The 15989-nt window shown below is 26.7% G+C and overlaps 1 protein-coding gene across 1 annotated transcript in view; it reads right to left on the bottom strand.

The window, feature by feature from the left end:
• Window positions 1-15393, bottom strand: part of LOC136983621 (TRAF3-interacting protein 1-like) — a 29978-nt gene extending 14585 nt beyond the window's left edge. The window contains exons 1-6 of the mRNA XM_067280419.1: window positions 15105-15393; window positions 9232-9300; window positions 8382-8430; window positions 4451-4563; window positions 4225-4338; window positions 604-966 (exon numbers count right to left, since the gene is read on the bottom strand). Coding sequence (XP_067136520.1) covers window positions 604-966; window positions 4225-4338; window positions 4451-4563; window positions 8382-8430; window positions 9232-9300; window positions 15105-15239 — 843 coding nt within the window. The 5' untranslated portion in view covers window positions 15240-15393. The remainder of the gene's footprint in view (window positions 1-603; window positions 967-4224; window positions 4339-4450; window positions 4564-8381; window positions 8431-9231; window positions 9301-15104) is intronic.
• Between the last annotated feature and the right edge of the window lie 596 nt (window positions 15394-15989).

Below are 15989 nucleotides of genomic sequence, written 5' to 3'. Positions count from 1 at the left end.
ACCTTTAATGACACACATCAATATTCAATGTTTACAGTTTTTAAGATCTCTGTAACACTGAAATTGAAGCTCCTGCTTTCTTAGAACAATTATAGCTGCAAGTACCTGTATCTACTAGGAACTATTTTAAATTTTAAATTTCTTTTTATAAATCTAATATTGCTCAAAATATATGTATTCATAAACCAGCAGTACTCTATAATCACTTGGGATGGCAATTGGAGTTATTTAGTCCTAAATAACAATTTTGGCAATTATTATTCAAATTGTTTAGTATGATTTTATTGATTTTATGAATGTAAAGATTAAGTGTGAAAATTGTTTTACATTTTTCAATTTTTGTTTTATATTTTATTTTAATAGATCTCCCCAATGTTATTTGGAGAAATGATGTTTAAAGTTTTCACTTTTATTATATTATATTCCTTTGTATTGTTATAAAAACACCTATAATCAGAGCTTCCTACGGGTTTACTTAGTAAATAACTAAATAAATAAATAGAAATAAAAAATAAATGTTTATCATAAAAGCAAAATTTAATTAAAAACAATTATTTTCAAATTTGTTTGAAATTTCTTAAATTAAATCATAAAAAAACTTACTTGTATATTTAAATTAACTTCTTCTGTCTTCTTATTTACATCACTTTTATCAATGGAAGATTTACTTGGAGATTCCATTTTCATATCACCATTTACAAGAATCTGAGAATTTTCATCTGTTTGTGGCAATTGTTCATCATTTATACTTTCTTCACTTGACAGTTTAGATTTTGTTGGACTAGACACTGCCATTTCTTCAATTTTAGGTTCTTGTGTTTTGTTTTTAGACCTTTCCTTTGATGCTTCTCTTTCTTTTGTCTTGTTTCTGTCACGACTTCTTTGATCACCAATTCCATTTCTAACTGAACTTTTAGTCTTTGACTCGTTGATTTTTGATCTAGATTTACTGTCTCTATTGACTGGCTAAATAAATAAATTTACTTGATATAATGAAATAAAATTACTTTAATCATCAGAAAAAAGTTAAATGAAATTAATTCAAAAATTAGTAAATTATCTTTAGATTACATTTATATAAAAATTCACTGGTGATGAGAAAAAATATTGAAGTAACACAGTATTTATTATTACTATTCTCCATTCCAGTTGAAACAAAAATTTAAAAAATTGTTGATAACATAATCTTTCATTAATGTCTCTCAAATAAACTAGGATTTACTTAGCAATTACATTAGAGCTTCTTGGAAATCATTTATTTATCAAATTGTAACATCTGATGTCATATAAAATTTTAATAACTTCAACCTGTTATGTAGTAAAAACCATTCTATTGATATTATGTCCCTATTTTCTTTACTACATTTACATACAGAATATTATAAATGAAATACAATTAATTATTATTTAAAATATTAATTATATAAAAGGTGTGGCTAGAAAATAATGAAACTAAAGCTGAAACTTTAAATCTTTAAATCTTTAGTAGTATACTCACTTTAGTTATGTTCCCTTTCAATTTATGATCCTTTTGCTTCCACAGCAATAAAAGCATATTAACAAATGTTTGTAGATGGTTTTAAACTCAGGTTTATTTTTATCTTGTAAAAATTTTAAATTATACATTCTTAATTCTTAAAGTGTTTTAGAAATGTGTGTAAATATTTGAATTCTTAAATGAATTCATGAAATTTTTTGTAATTACAACTGTTAAATAATTAGAAATATGTTATAGGTATATAGCAAACCTTAACTAATTTATGAATATCTATATTTATTTATTTATTTAGAAAAACTGAAAAACTATTCTAGGACAAAATTTAGTAATTTAGCATTTTTATAGATTTGTATGCTGTTTTCAGTTAGTATAAATGGCAAATTATTGATTGAAATAAATTTGTATTAACAGCTTTAATTTATCAGCTATAAACTGTAAAAACTTTATCTGAACACGAGTTAATCTTTTTCCTTTTCAAATAACAAAATACATTTTTAAATATGTTACATTGTTAAGCTTACTAATTTTTTAATGTATTATATAGTATTAAATATTTACTTTTCCGTAAAAAAAATAAATTTAATCAGCTAATAAATAAACAAAAGAATTTTATTATTTAAATCTTAATTAATATGAAAATTATTTTCCAAAGAACTAATATTTAATGTACAAAACTGAAATTTCAGAAACTTATTGATTGAGACAATATTCAGTATTAAAAATAAACAAAACTATAAGAGATCAATAACATATTATTAAATATGTTATTGATTTCTTAAAACTCACAAAAGATAAACTGTAGTTATATAAAAGATATAGTCAAGTCTGCATAAGTCAACACCCCAAGGGAAAGTGGAAATGTGTCGAGTTATCCGATATGACAACTAAAACAAAGTTAAAAAAACCACAAAACTACAATTAGGAAAATACAGTAGTGCTTTATACAGAATGTGCAATGTATTTCTTTGGCACTAAAGTTGGTTTCTACTTCAAGTAGACTACCTAAGCGATTTTCATCGCTTTTTGTTTCAGTATCGTCCTGAAACAGGAAGATTCGATGAATGAATTTTCTCTGATACGTTGCTTTGGCCAACATAACAGAGCATCTTCGACATCTTTGTACAGTGATTTTTGAGTGGCGTTTTTGAGACAGCCATGATGAAGACCCAAGAAAAAGTTTCTTAATTTCCTCTTTTTTCTTCAGAATTCTTACCAATGTTGTTCTTGGAAGGTTTTCTTGTTTTGCAAATTCAGGTTGCAAAGTTTTATTACATTCAAATTAAGATACAAGTTTGTATTTTTCCTTCAGTGTAAGCATTGTTAGCTTTAGGATATTCATTTCTAACAGAAATGTGAAACACATGCTACAAATAATGCATGAATGAAAAGTGAGAAAATGCAAAATCAAATTCCACTGTGACATTAATGTAGGTTTTAAGTTTTCCTTTTGTTTATCTGTTATTATTTTATATATAAAAATACATAAAATGTTAAGGTATTTTTATTAATATGTACATATTAATAAATAAGTTGACTCCTCTCCTGAAAAAAATGAATTCACACTGCACAGTAAGCTGTGAACTCTTTTTTTCAGGAGGGGGAGTCGACTTATCATATGTCTAGACCAGGGCTTCTTAAACTTTTTTCACGACCCCATTTATGATTGTGATTTTTTTCGCAACCCAAAAAAAAAAAATATAAAATAAAGATATATAAATATTTTATGATGATTTATTGATTAGGTAACAATATATATACATATGAAAAAATAAAGTTTTAGAATTTGTTTAAAAACATACAAAAATATAAAATTAAAAATTGCACAAAAAGTTGTAAAATTATATTTATTATAGTTAAAAAAATTATATACTCTATTTTTCATCAAAACTGGATTTTTTGCAATAACATAAATAAAAGAGAATATTGGGCAAAGCCAAAAAAGTAATTTCACATAAATATGTGGTGTTGAATGGCAGAAGAATATTTTCAAACTCTCACAAATTATTTTCAATATTTTGCATTAAAATCTCGTGACCCCAAGATTTCGCTAAGCAACCTCAAATGGGGTCGCGACCCATAGTTTAAGAAGCCCTGGTCTAGACGAGTGTGAGACAGAAAAAGTATGTCGATTTATCTAGTGGTGATGAGTTAAACGATGTCAAGTAAACCAGAGTTTTTTAACAGTAATGCCTATATAAGTCGACTGGGACCACAGAAAACTGAATACTTAACCAACAGTGTCTAGTTATACCTATGACTACTTGTGCGGACTCGACTGTAATTATATTTTTTGATTTTCTATGTAGATTTCCTTTAAAATACTATAAATTTAATTGTATTTTATTAAAGTTTACTTATATTCTTTTAAATTTGACTTAGTAAGAACTTTTAAACTATATATATTCTTAACAATGACATTAATATTTTAATTTAGTAATTTATATTAATTTAATTCTCTTCCTCCAAATTATTTTTGTCAAATTATATCATTTTAATTTTATCTATTAAATTTTCTATGTAAACTTCAACATATAAAATAAACAGGGTGTAAAACAAAAATAATAAATTTTATATTCTGAACTAATACAAAAACCATAATTTATTTCATATATATAACATTTTTGATTTTCAGTATTTATTTTTAATCACTTAAAATATAAATCTATACAATTTAGTTAAAATAGCATTAATAAATTGATATTAAGATTACTAAAAAATAGTTTTACCTCTCTTCTTTTTGATCTTTCTGACTGATCAGATGCACCTTTCTTTTTGTTTCCTGATGATAAAACTGGTTTTTCTCCATTTAAAACTTTTTGGACTGCTTCAGAACTATCTTTCTGTAAAAGTTATATTAATATAGACAATATCAATTTTAAAATGTTCAAAATAAAAATGATTTGACATATTTATAATTAAAATATACATAATACATGAAACATAAACACAAACCTTATGTACAATTGCTTTAGCAATAGCCTGAAGTAATTCATTTGTTTTCTCTGCTTCATGTCCAGATACTATTTTTGTAGGTTTAACAGTAAGATTTTCTCCTGTTACCATAACTATAAATTTTAAAAACAAAAAATATTTATTTATTTATTTGTAATATTTAAATTATCAGAAATTAAAAAGTAAAAACCATTTATTAAATTAGTTTTCCAGAATTTTTTATTTCCGTAGATAATTAAAAGTTGAAAAATTACTTTAAGTTCTCTTTTTATTCATTGATTTTGTTTTAAAGCTAAATTTATTGCCAAAACAAACAAGATATTTAAGGTTTTGAAATAAATTTTAAATCTAAAACACATCTTTTATCATCTTTTCTTTGTAATAAATTAAAAAAAAAAGGCATTGATCAGCAAAAATGGAATCAATATGTAAATTAAAATCATTTAATTCATACTATTACATTTTATAATAGGTTGTTTTTATAATGAAATTCAGAAATGTTTTATAAATAATAATTTAGAAAAATGGAAATCTAGTAAGAAAAAGATGTAAATGAAGATTATAAAAAAAAAACATTTAGGTGGACCTCACAGAAAACTGAACTGAAGAAATCCATACACATCTGTATTAAAATGTTAATTTTGAAAACTTTGAAAAAATAATTACAAAAAATATTTTATTTATATTAAAATAAGTTAACAATAACAGACAATTTTGAAAAATCATAAAAAATTATTTTTAAATCATAAAAACAAAATTAAAAACAAAGTTTAAAATATTTTTAAGATTTCGCACATCAGTATAACAACAGATATCAAAAATTGATAGAGAGGATAACAGTTATTAAAGTTCAAAAGAAAAAAAACCATGAAAAAAGATATACAAGTCTAAGTAAGTACATACAGTATAATAAACATCAAGAAATTTTGAACAAATTGCAAATTTAACCAATTCAAATATTTAATAACAGATAATATGATAAATGCATATTAGTATTGATTAGTAAAAAGAAAGTAGAAATCATATTTTTTAACTTAAAAATAAAGTAAAAACTTAAAAAGTAAAATTTCTGCTGAGAATAGGACAAACTGAGCAATCTACTTATGTCAATGAAAAAATTTTTCAAAAAAAAACTAATACAGTTATTGTGTACCAAATCTTACATAAATTTTATTTGAAATCTTTCATGTAATTAAGTTTAATAGTTTCTTATAATTAAACAAAACTAATATCTAAACCAGGGGTCACCAAACTTTTTTGATCGTCGACCTCCTACAAGTTTTCGAAACATCACATCGACCCCACCAAAAAGTTTGTGTTACAAGCAAAAAAATGCACTTACTATTTTAATACATTTCTTTTAAATTTGCATTTATTTTTCATTTATTGTATATATGTCAATAATAATTTTTGTAACTGACAATCAGTGGGACGAATAAGCTTGATCCTTAGCTCCCCCTTATCCTTAGCTTAAGCTTGATAATCAACCCCCAATAATGTTATATCGACCCCGGGGGTCAATATTGACCACTTTGGTGACCCTTGATCTAAACAATTTTCTATATTATGTAATTGACACCCAAGCTAGTGTAATAATTTAAATTATAAAAAATTATTGTATTTATACATTAGTTCCATAAAAAATTATTAATATTCTAAAGAATTTAACACATTTTGAAAGGAAAATGTCATAAATTTAAAATAGGTAAGCAAATGTATACTACTAATTCAATTGAGTTGACTAAATATTATTGAAAAATAAAACAATATAAATAACTTATTACCTTGTTTCAGGAATTAATGCTTACTTGTAAAATAAATCAGAAATATATTGGAATAAAAACGAATTTTTAATAATTTAAATTTTAGCAATTTTATTAATTTCTTTGTTAATACAATGCTGAACACAGCTTAAAATGTTTTAGATATTGATACTTTTTATTTATAAAAGAATATCAAATTGAATAGCTTTTATGGTTATTTAAATACATTATTTGGTTAATGTTACCTATGGTAGCGAAGACGGCGATGGGGAAATTCTTTCTACCCTACATTCTAGACAGCGACGGGGAAATTTTTTTTCTACTCTACGTCCAACGTGGCCGCATTTCCTGTAATCTCGAAATGGGGACATGAGATTATCGGAGGAGATTAAATCTCCTTCGATAATCTCAAACGAGAATTTTATCAAGTAATGAAATTCGTAGAGGGCGCTTTGACGTGAATGATTGGCAATTATGCAAATTTTTTTTCCCGAAAGTGGAGTAGGCGTGTTTCGTGCAAAAAGATTATTTTGACGTTTGGATACTTTTGGAATTTTTCTATTATAAGGTAATTAATAATAATAATAATAATTTTCCTTTTGAATTTAAGCGATTGGAATTTATTTATTGAAAAATTGGCTAAGCGATTTTTGCATTTTTTGGAAAGATATTCCACAAGTTAGTCATGTCGAATTGTGATATTGAATCGGACGAATTTTGGAAAGAGTGTACTGGGCGACGATTTTACCAGTTAATCGAAGCAGCGTCTTCTGAACCAGGATTAGACAAAAGAATTGATGGCAGACTGAAATTTGCCATAAAACTGGACCTCCAACACACAGAGGAAGTTTGCCAGAAATGTGGCCAAGCATGCAAATTGAGTTATCGCAGCGACCGGAAATCATGCATGATGCGTTGCCGAAAATGCTGGCTGAATAGTTCGGCTTTTGAAGGAACGTTCAAAGGAAAATGTGGCAATATGTCAAGGGCGAATATTTTGACATTCATATGGCACTATATTGGTTTAGAGTGCACGACGAGTAATTCAGCAATTTCCTCAGGAATTTCTAAAAAGGCAGGCATAGATTGGTCGAACCACATACGTTTTGTTATGTTAGTGTCTTTACGTAATCTGATATTGTTTAAAATAGGAGGTGTTGGCAAAACGATGGAAATAGATGAAACAGTGATATGTAAACGTAAATATGAGAAAGGACAAAAAATGAAAAGTACTAAATGGGTCATTGGAGGTATATGCCGGAGGACAAGACATTTGCTTTATATGCCAGGTTAATGACAGATCTGAAATAACTCTGAATTGGATAATATCGAAATACGTGAGAATTCCGGCAGCATAGTATTCACAGACGAATGGAAGAGATATAACCACATAAACGACTTAGAAGGTAGAAGGGAAAAAGCTCAGTAACAAAGTAAGTTATCCTATTTTTTATTTGTATTTATTATTATTTTTTTTGTTTTTGTGATGGCGACCAGAAACGTGGCCACATCGAACATAGGGTAGAAATAATCTCCCCATCGCCGTCTAGAATGTAGGGTAGAAAAAATTTCCCCGTTGCCATCTTCGCTACCATCGGTAACATTAACCCATTATTTTGAACCAATTCTACCAACTCAAAATAAAAATAATTCTTATACTAATTACATAAGTTTAAGAATTATTTTTATACATGAATATAACTTGTGTTGGCATATATCCACAGAAAATAGATAGAACAAAAGTAAAATGTTTTCATAACTTGCTCTACCATATAACTTGTGTTTATAGAGCAGCCATTGTTTCATAAACACAAGTTCATATTAATTGCAATTTAAAATTAGTACATAACCCATCCCCCCTCATGTAATCCACAATCTCTTTCAAATTTTCTCTTAAACATATATAACTGATGGGATAAACACATAAAAATACTGTAATACTTTTTATTAGTTATATTAAAACAGTAATTAAGACATTATGAATGATATAAAATGTTTCTCATATTATTTTTTGAAATACTGTTCAAATTGCAATTTTGCAAAAATATTTATAAACAGTCCAAAATCAAGGAAAAAGGGTTACTTTGCAATAGTTTAGTTTAAACTATTGGAATAAGTGATACTAAAATTATGAAATTTAATTATTTTAAATAGCAAAATTCACTTACTAGTAACATCAATTGCTTTTTGTAAAAATGCAATCTTCTTTTCTTTTTCCTGTAAAATTAAAATCTGTTATTTTTCTTATACATTTTATTTTAATTTTTTAAATATTAAAAAAATTTCTTGTGCAGAGTAAAACGATGTCAAATCTGATGTATTTTGCTTAAAAATAAACATTTTTTAATTAAAAATTTTGAATAAAGAAAGTTCTTGAAAAATTTGTAAAGATTTTAAAACATATTATTTGCGTTTAAAAATTTACATATTAAAGTAAAAAAAACTTAATTTTTTTATATAATATTATATTTAAGAAAAATTCTATAACGTTATATATAGAGATAAGTTATTAAAAGCATCCGATACTGTAATATATTAGATACACCTTACTGAATTTGTGCTTTGTTGGAAAATATCTCAACAAGTTTAACCAAGTTCATGCTCTATGCACATTATTAATATATTAATCAATTTTTTAAATAGACAGATATTAATAAAACTGCTGTAACTTCTTCCATTTCATAATTAAAAATATATTATTCATTTGGTTTTTCATCAGATAAATTATATAAATTTTAATAAAATACTTTAAATTCTAATAAAATATATTTCGGAAAATATTGTCGTCAAAATCTTTACAATTTTTGTAAAATTTAAATTTGAAAAAATACATTTTTTTAATAATTAAAAATAATTTAAACAAGTTACATCTGTTATATAAAACAACATTATAGATTTGACCTGCTCTAAATTCCCATTTACTGTTTAAACAAAAGTTCATTTTCAACTAAAATTCACAGTTAATTTGAAAAACAGAAAAAAACTTTTTACACTAATAATTCAATGATAAAAACATACCTTAACATTTTCGGAAACCATTTCATCTGGAGTATATAAACCATCGAAAAATTTTGTTGTTTTAATAATCTAAAACAAAATATTAAAAATTAAATTTAATATAAAATTATTTTAATAAATGTTACTTAAAGATCAATAAAAAAAAATTTATAAATTGTTTTAAAAAGTATATTTATTAATTATATTTTTCTGATTGTAAAATATTAATTTAAAAATGATATAATTTTGTTAGTTAGTTTTTCATATTTGTGCCATTGAAGAAAATATTATTATACATATAAATATAATGCTTTAAGTAGGTTGATATAGATTTCTTTTTTAGTTCAATTGGCATTCTTGGAATAAGTTTTTGAAACATTATCTTTTCACAGAAACTGTAATCTATAATTCAGTTTTTTCTCAAAATATACATAACAGCTAATAAAACATTTGATATATACATTAAACATTATTTTAAATTTAATAATAGAATTTTTTTATTTATTTTAAAGACAGAAATATGTATTTTTTATCACATTTTTTTTTTCAAATGTATTTAAATATATAATTAGAATTTTAAATATAGTTTTCAAAGTTCAATTACCTTGAACTATATCATTTTGTTTCTTTTGTAAAAAATTATTAAATAGTTAAAATTTAATATTTATTTTTATAGTTTAAATTTAAAAATATATTTTGGATTATTTTGATACTTACAGATTTAAATTATTATCATCATTAAATATTTATTGTATATAATATATAATATATATAATATTTATTGTATATAATAGATTTTAATATGTTTTAATTTCAATTACTTATAAATCATCAGTTTTATGATAAATTCAATTTAGTTAACCAAAACTTATACATATAATATATCATAAAATTTAAATTAAATTTAAAATAATGTTTAATGTATACATCAACATGAAAACTAAAAAATTTCTTAGATTTAAGAAATTTAGGAATTTTTTACTTTAGATATAAATGCAGTTATGTGCTGCATAATGATGTTCTACTTAACACACACCATATATAAGATGTGGTTCCCATAAGATTATAATGGAGCCAAAAAATCTGTGTTACCTGTATTTTTTCTATATTTAGATACACAAAATAATGGTTCATGAGTTTGTTGCCCCACAAAAGACAACATAATAAACATAAAATGTATTTAGAGAGAGAGTGAAAGCAATATATATCCATAGAGAAAAACATGTGAAAAAATTAGGACATTGTTACTGATGTTATTGATTAAGCAAAACAAAAATAGGTATGATGGTCAAGAAGGCCATTTTCAAAACACAGTCCTTATCATTATTGGAAATTTCTGGCAATAAACAGTGTTTTAGCAGAAAATTAAAATTTGAAAGACCAAAAGTGCCACCTGGGTCAGATAGTCTTCCTTGCCCTCTCCTAGCTATGCTACTGATTAGACTATATAATAAAGGTTTATTTATGTACACTCTATGATGTTCACTTAACACAATTTCTTGACACATAGCCCTGTTGTTAAGTGGTGCATACCTGTAATATACATATATGTTATGATTTGGTTTCCTTTTAATGTTAGAAAAAAAAAATATATATACATATATATATATATATATTTTTTTTTTTTTTTCTATTTTTTTTTTCTAACATTAAAAGGAAACCAAATCATAAAAATTTGAAAAACAATTTCATTTATTCAGTTTTGGTAAAAAAGTATAAATCAGTGTATTGATAATTCAACAAAAAATAAATTATTATTCCTTAGAATAAACTTTTTGTTCATTTTTATTATAAAACCGTATTCTACAAGGTGATTTTTTAATTTATGCAAAACTTTAAACTTTAATAACTTTTCAAATGAATGAGATTGAAATAAATTCAAAAAATACTATATAGTACACTGTTTTCATTTTTGATGTCGATGATTGATTAATGTTAACTGACATTTTCAAAATGGTAGTGCTCACTTTAGAACAACATGTGTTTGTTGTAAAGAATTATCATCAAAATTGTAATTCTCCAATTGGTGTTATGTGCTAGCAATTGGTGTTATGTACTGTTATGGGCTATCAGTGCTAGCAGAGTTATTAAATCATTCTTCTTTGAAAAGAATGTTACTTCTGCTGCATGTGTTGAATTATTGGAAAAGAAGTTTCATCCCAAAATGCTTGTTGGGCATAAACATCTTCCATCATCTTGCATAAACCAACATGGTGCATGATGGTGCCAGGTTCAGTGACATTCATTAGCAAGGTTGTGGCCGAAGTTTTTAATGCAAAAACGTTTATGTCAGTTCAATGCCACCTTCCTGTAAGCCTAGAAGTTTGACAATAGCATTTGAAACGTCAGTGGAATCATGCTCGACATTCCAAATGCCATTGTCAAACTTCTAGGCTTACGGGATGGCAGCGCTGAATATCTGATGTACATGTTTTTGCATTGAAAAATTTGGTTGCAACCTTGCTACTGGCCTCCTTGTTTGCCCAACCTATCCATGTGCAAATATTTCTTATGCAATCATTTCTTGTGCAATCATTCCTCAAGGCATGTGTATATGAGCATAAGCCTGTTCTTTGCAAGAACTGAAGGAAGCCATTTGTGTGGAAGTCACCAAAATTGCCTTCAGAAATCATCAGAATTCATCACTGATAACAGACACCACATAGGAGATGATGTTTTCTACACTTTAAAATGCTATTTCAATACAAACTCACATCTTCCAACAAATATCTTTTGTAGTAACAATTACAGATGTTGTGATTTTTTAAAAAACATCCGTCCTTTCTGCCCCACCCTGTATAATTCGCTCCTTTCATGTTTATTTAGTTTCTCAATATATAGCTCAATTTGATAATATGATATGATTTGATAATAAACATATCGCAATGGTATAAAATTATTTTATGTCAGAAAAACTTAAAGATTTTATAGATTCTCAATTGCTTTTCAGATCAAAACTTTAAGCTACAGTATTTATTCTAATAAACTTATAGCTTATTTCAGATTGCAACTACACTATTATTAGAGGTTGCCCTCTAATAATAGTGTAGTTGCAATTGTGTAGTTGTAATTGTAAGTACTATTAGAGGTTGCCCTCTAATAGTACTTACAATTAGAGAGCAACCATTGTATCTCTTCTTTAGGATCTGGGTGCAACTATTACTTAAGTGACTATTAATGAAATAAATTGGGTAACTTTTTCACATTATTATTATTTGAATAACAATGCAATTCTCAACAGACTCAAACTTTATTTAAAATGTAGTAAGAGTCACAATGCTAAACAGACTGTAATTTTTCAGTTTAAAATAAAATCACTTGTATATTAGAAGGTGCTGTCCATAACCAATTTCATCTTGCAGCTATACTGTTTATTAGAAAGTGCTTACTATTAGAAGGAGCTGCTTATCAGAATAAATAAGGTATTTTAATTCTCAAAAATAAGCCTACCAATAGCTGAGGTGATAAATCCTCTAAACACTAGTAGTTATCATGGGTTCATGTTTTGCCAACAGATTGACCACACGGATTTTTCTGGGGTTTCTTCACATTTGTAATACCTAAATAGAGGACAGTTTCCCATAGAACATGTGGGTGATCTGAGAGGAATGCCTCTCAGGCATTCCTCTCAGATCACCCACATGTTGCATTGCCATATACCAACAAACAAACTTCTCAAAACTTTGCCAGATCGTATTTGCAAATGAGATCAATATACTGAAGCAACAAATTAAATAAAACTATCTTTAAATATATTTTTGAATTTCAATTCTATTTAATCACTTTTTGAATTTTTGTAATCACATCATTGAAAACAAGCATTCCATATAAAATTAAATTACAATAATCATCACCATTATTATCATTACTTTAAAAATAAATTTAAAGATATTGTTTGTTTACAGCCAAAATCAAAAATTCTGCTTTGATTTCCAAACAAATGAGAGATAAAGTAATTATCAAGTACAAGCTCTAGCTATAAATTGCCATTTAAATAAACTAATTAGACCTAACGAACAACTAGAGCATCTACTAAACATTGAAATTACAGCACATGAAACTATCTTGTTGATAACTAACTGTACATAACACATTTTGATACTTGAAAAGCAAACAATTAACAAATTCCATGTATACTTAAGACATCTTAATGCAGTAATTGTATAATTAAGAAATGTGATAAAAAAATATAATCTTAATATTGTTAAACATTTAGAAAAAATACAATAAAATATTTAAATTGTTGTTAATGCCTTTGAAGATTTAAATCAAAATGATCACATCAACTTTACAAAGATAAGTTTGTGAAGCTTGAATTTTAGTTATGTAATTTATATGTAATTTTCAAAAAGACAATATATTCACAATGATTAAGTATGCAATTAGCATGAGTCTTTAATATTTTTCTTAAAAGCATTAAGTATCAAAATTTTATTATGTAATATTTCTAATAAAAATGAAAACAAGCAAACTAGCCACTGTAGTTATTCTGCCAAATTTATCAATGGTGAAGTTTAACAAATTCAGCAAAAATTAAAACTTTCAGAAGAAATGCAATACTCTAAGTAAATATTTTTGTAAAAAATATTAAACATAGAAATGAGAAAAGTGAGAAACATTTTATTAATTGATATATAAATATTGAAAAATCTTTAAATCCAGCTAGAAAAGTTCATTAAACTACCACTTTTGACCTTTTAAATGTGATCTGCATATGAAGACTGCTCATAATAAGCCAAAAAATGTTAACTTAATTTTTTCCATTTAAGCAAGTAAACAATGGCAAATCGTCAAAGGGTCAAAGTAATGAGGCAATTGCCCCACGTGTTTGTATCTAGCATGCATATCAGGAGTTTGTATCGTTAAGTTATGGCAACGCAACACTTGAGGCAATGTCTTCTGGGAGGTCATTTTAAAGGTAATTGGCCCCTATTCAGGCATTACAGACATGGAGGAAACCCAGAAAACTCCATGGGGCCAACCTGATCGGGCAAGGCGAGAATACACGACCAAATTCCCAGTGTTCAGGAACTCCCTATTCTGGCATTACAGAGCACTGGTTTCATGTACACTGTACACCGTAATGTTCTGTAAAGACCTCCCAGAAGGCATTGTCCCAGATGTTGTGTCACCATAACTTAACGAAATAACTTTTTCCGCTAAACTTTAAAAGCATTTGAATACTCATTTACACACAGATCCAGTACAATAAAAACTTTAAACTAATAGATCATTTTTCCTTCTTAATACATTTTAAAAAATTATTACAAAAATTTAGGTAGTTCTGCAGCTTACATTGGTCAACATCAACTATATTTATATACATAGATACTATATAGATATTTTTTATAATGATTAAAAAAGGTTTGAATTGGTTTATTATTTCCCGCATTAATGAATATTCTCACATAAATATTTAAAGACAATTACAGTAGCGGTGCTACTACAGACAAATGGGGCAATCGAGACCCCAAATCAATTTTGGCCACATCCGGGGAACCTAGACAACCAGTTTAGCATGTACGCAGGCATCACATCAAAAACTAACGAGGATGTCAAATCTTCCCGAAGAAAAACGTTCAAACCGCATAAACAAATTTGGCCCAGACCCCACGAAGCTATAACATGCCACCGAATTGTACAAGTACTAACATCTTTATATTATATAATACATATATATTTAATGATGATAAATTTTACCAGAAATTTAATCAAATATTTGTATATTTTGTATGTTTATAAGCATGACGTTGTTGCATTATTGTTTGCCATAATTCTGGCTGTAACCAACCAGTCCATTGCTTTAGTGTTTCATATATATACATATTCAATTGAACTTATATAGATTTATAGTATTATTTTTTTTATAAATGAAAAATTGATAAATTACATACATTAGTGATGACATCGTGTAAAAATCGAAACGGTGGTTTTTTCAATAATTTATCGTTTAGGGGAGGTTTTTTTATGATTTTTCCCAAAGCATCTTGAGTTTTCTTAATAACCCTTGAGTCTATTACGTCTGTCATCTTCTTACTTCTTTCGTCGTCTTAAATATACACAAGTATTACACTGTAACATTTTTTCTCGATCGCTATTCATCGATAACCCTAAGCTACTATCGCTGATGTTCGTCTGTTTGTCGCTTAGCAACGGATGATATCACTTGGCAAATATGAAAAATAACAAGTCTCCTTGGAGATCGAGGCGACTCTCGTTAGTTATATTATATATATATTTATTTTTTTTATTTTTTTTAATAATAGATATATTTATGCAATTCTGCTTACTTTTGCCAAATATTATTTTATATGATATAAATTATATTATTAATATACATTTGTTTTGAATAATTTTGAAGACTTATGTGATATGTTATTATTCACATTTTTCTACATTGTTGGTCGAGCGGTTAACGTGGCAGCCCGCCGCTCTGGGAACCCGGGATCGAAACATCCTCAGGAATTTTTCGGGGGGTGGTCCGTCCAGATATGTCGGCCCTCATCACCCGGTCGCCCCATTGTGGGCCTGGCCAAACCTATAATGGGCTTGCTAAAAAAGGCCATCTTAGTGCCTACAGGTCGAAAAGAATTTTTAAGAAATTCACCCCAAGCGCCAAAATTGCTGCCCGCGGCTAATCAAGTTTATGCCGCGCTTTTCCTGGTTGCTGGAAAGGTAAGGACAACACTTTTTTTTCATAGATATGTGACAATAGAAATGAAATAAAGTTTTTCGTAATGTTTTATGTGCGATTATTTATTACATAGAAAACAAAAACT

The sequence above is a fragment of the Centruroides vittatus genome, unplaced genomic scaffold (assembly GCF_030686945.1).
Source record: "Centruroides vittatus isolate TY-2023 unplaced genomic scaffold, ASM3068694v2 contig_12, whole genome shotgun sequence".
Lineage (NCBI taxonomy): Eukaryota > Metazoa > Arthropoda > Arachnida > Scorpiones > Buthidae > Centruroides > Centruroides vittatus.
Note: the sequence above shows the minus strand (reverse complement) of the source record. Positions and strands in the feature narration are given on the sequence as shown.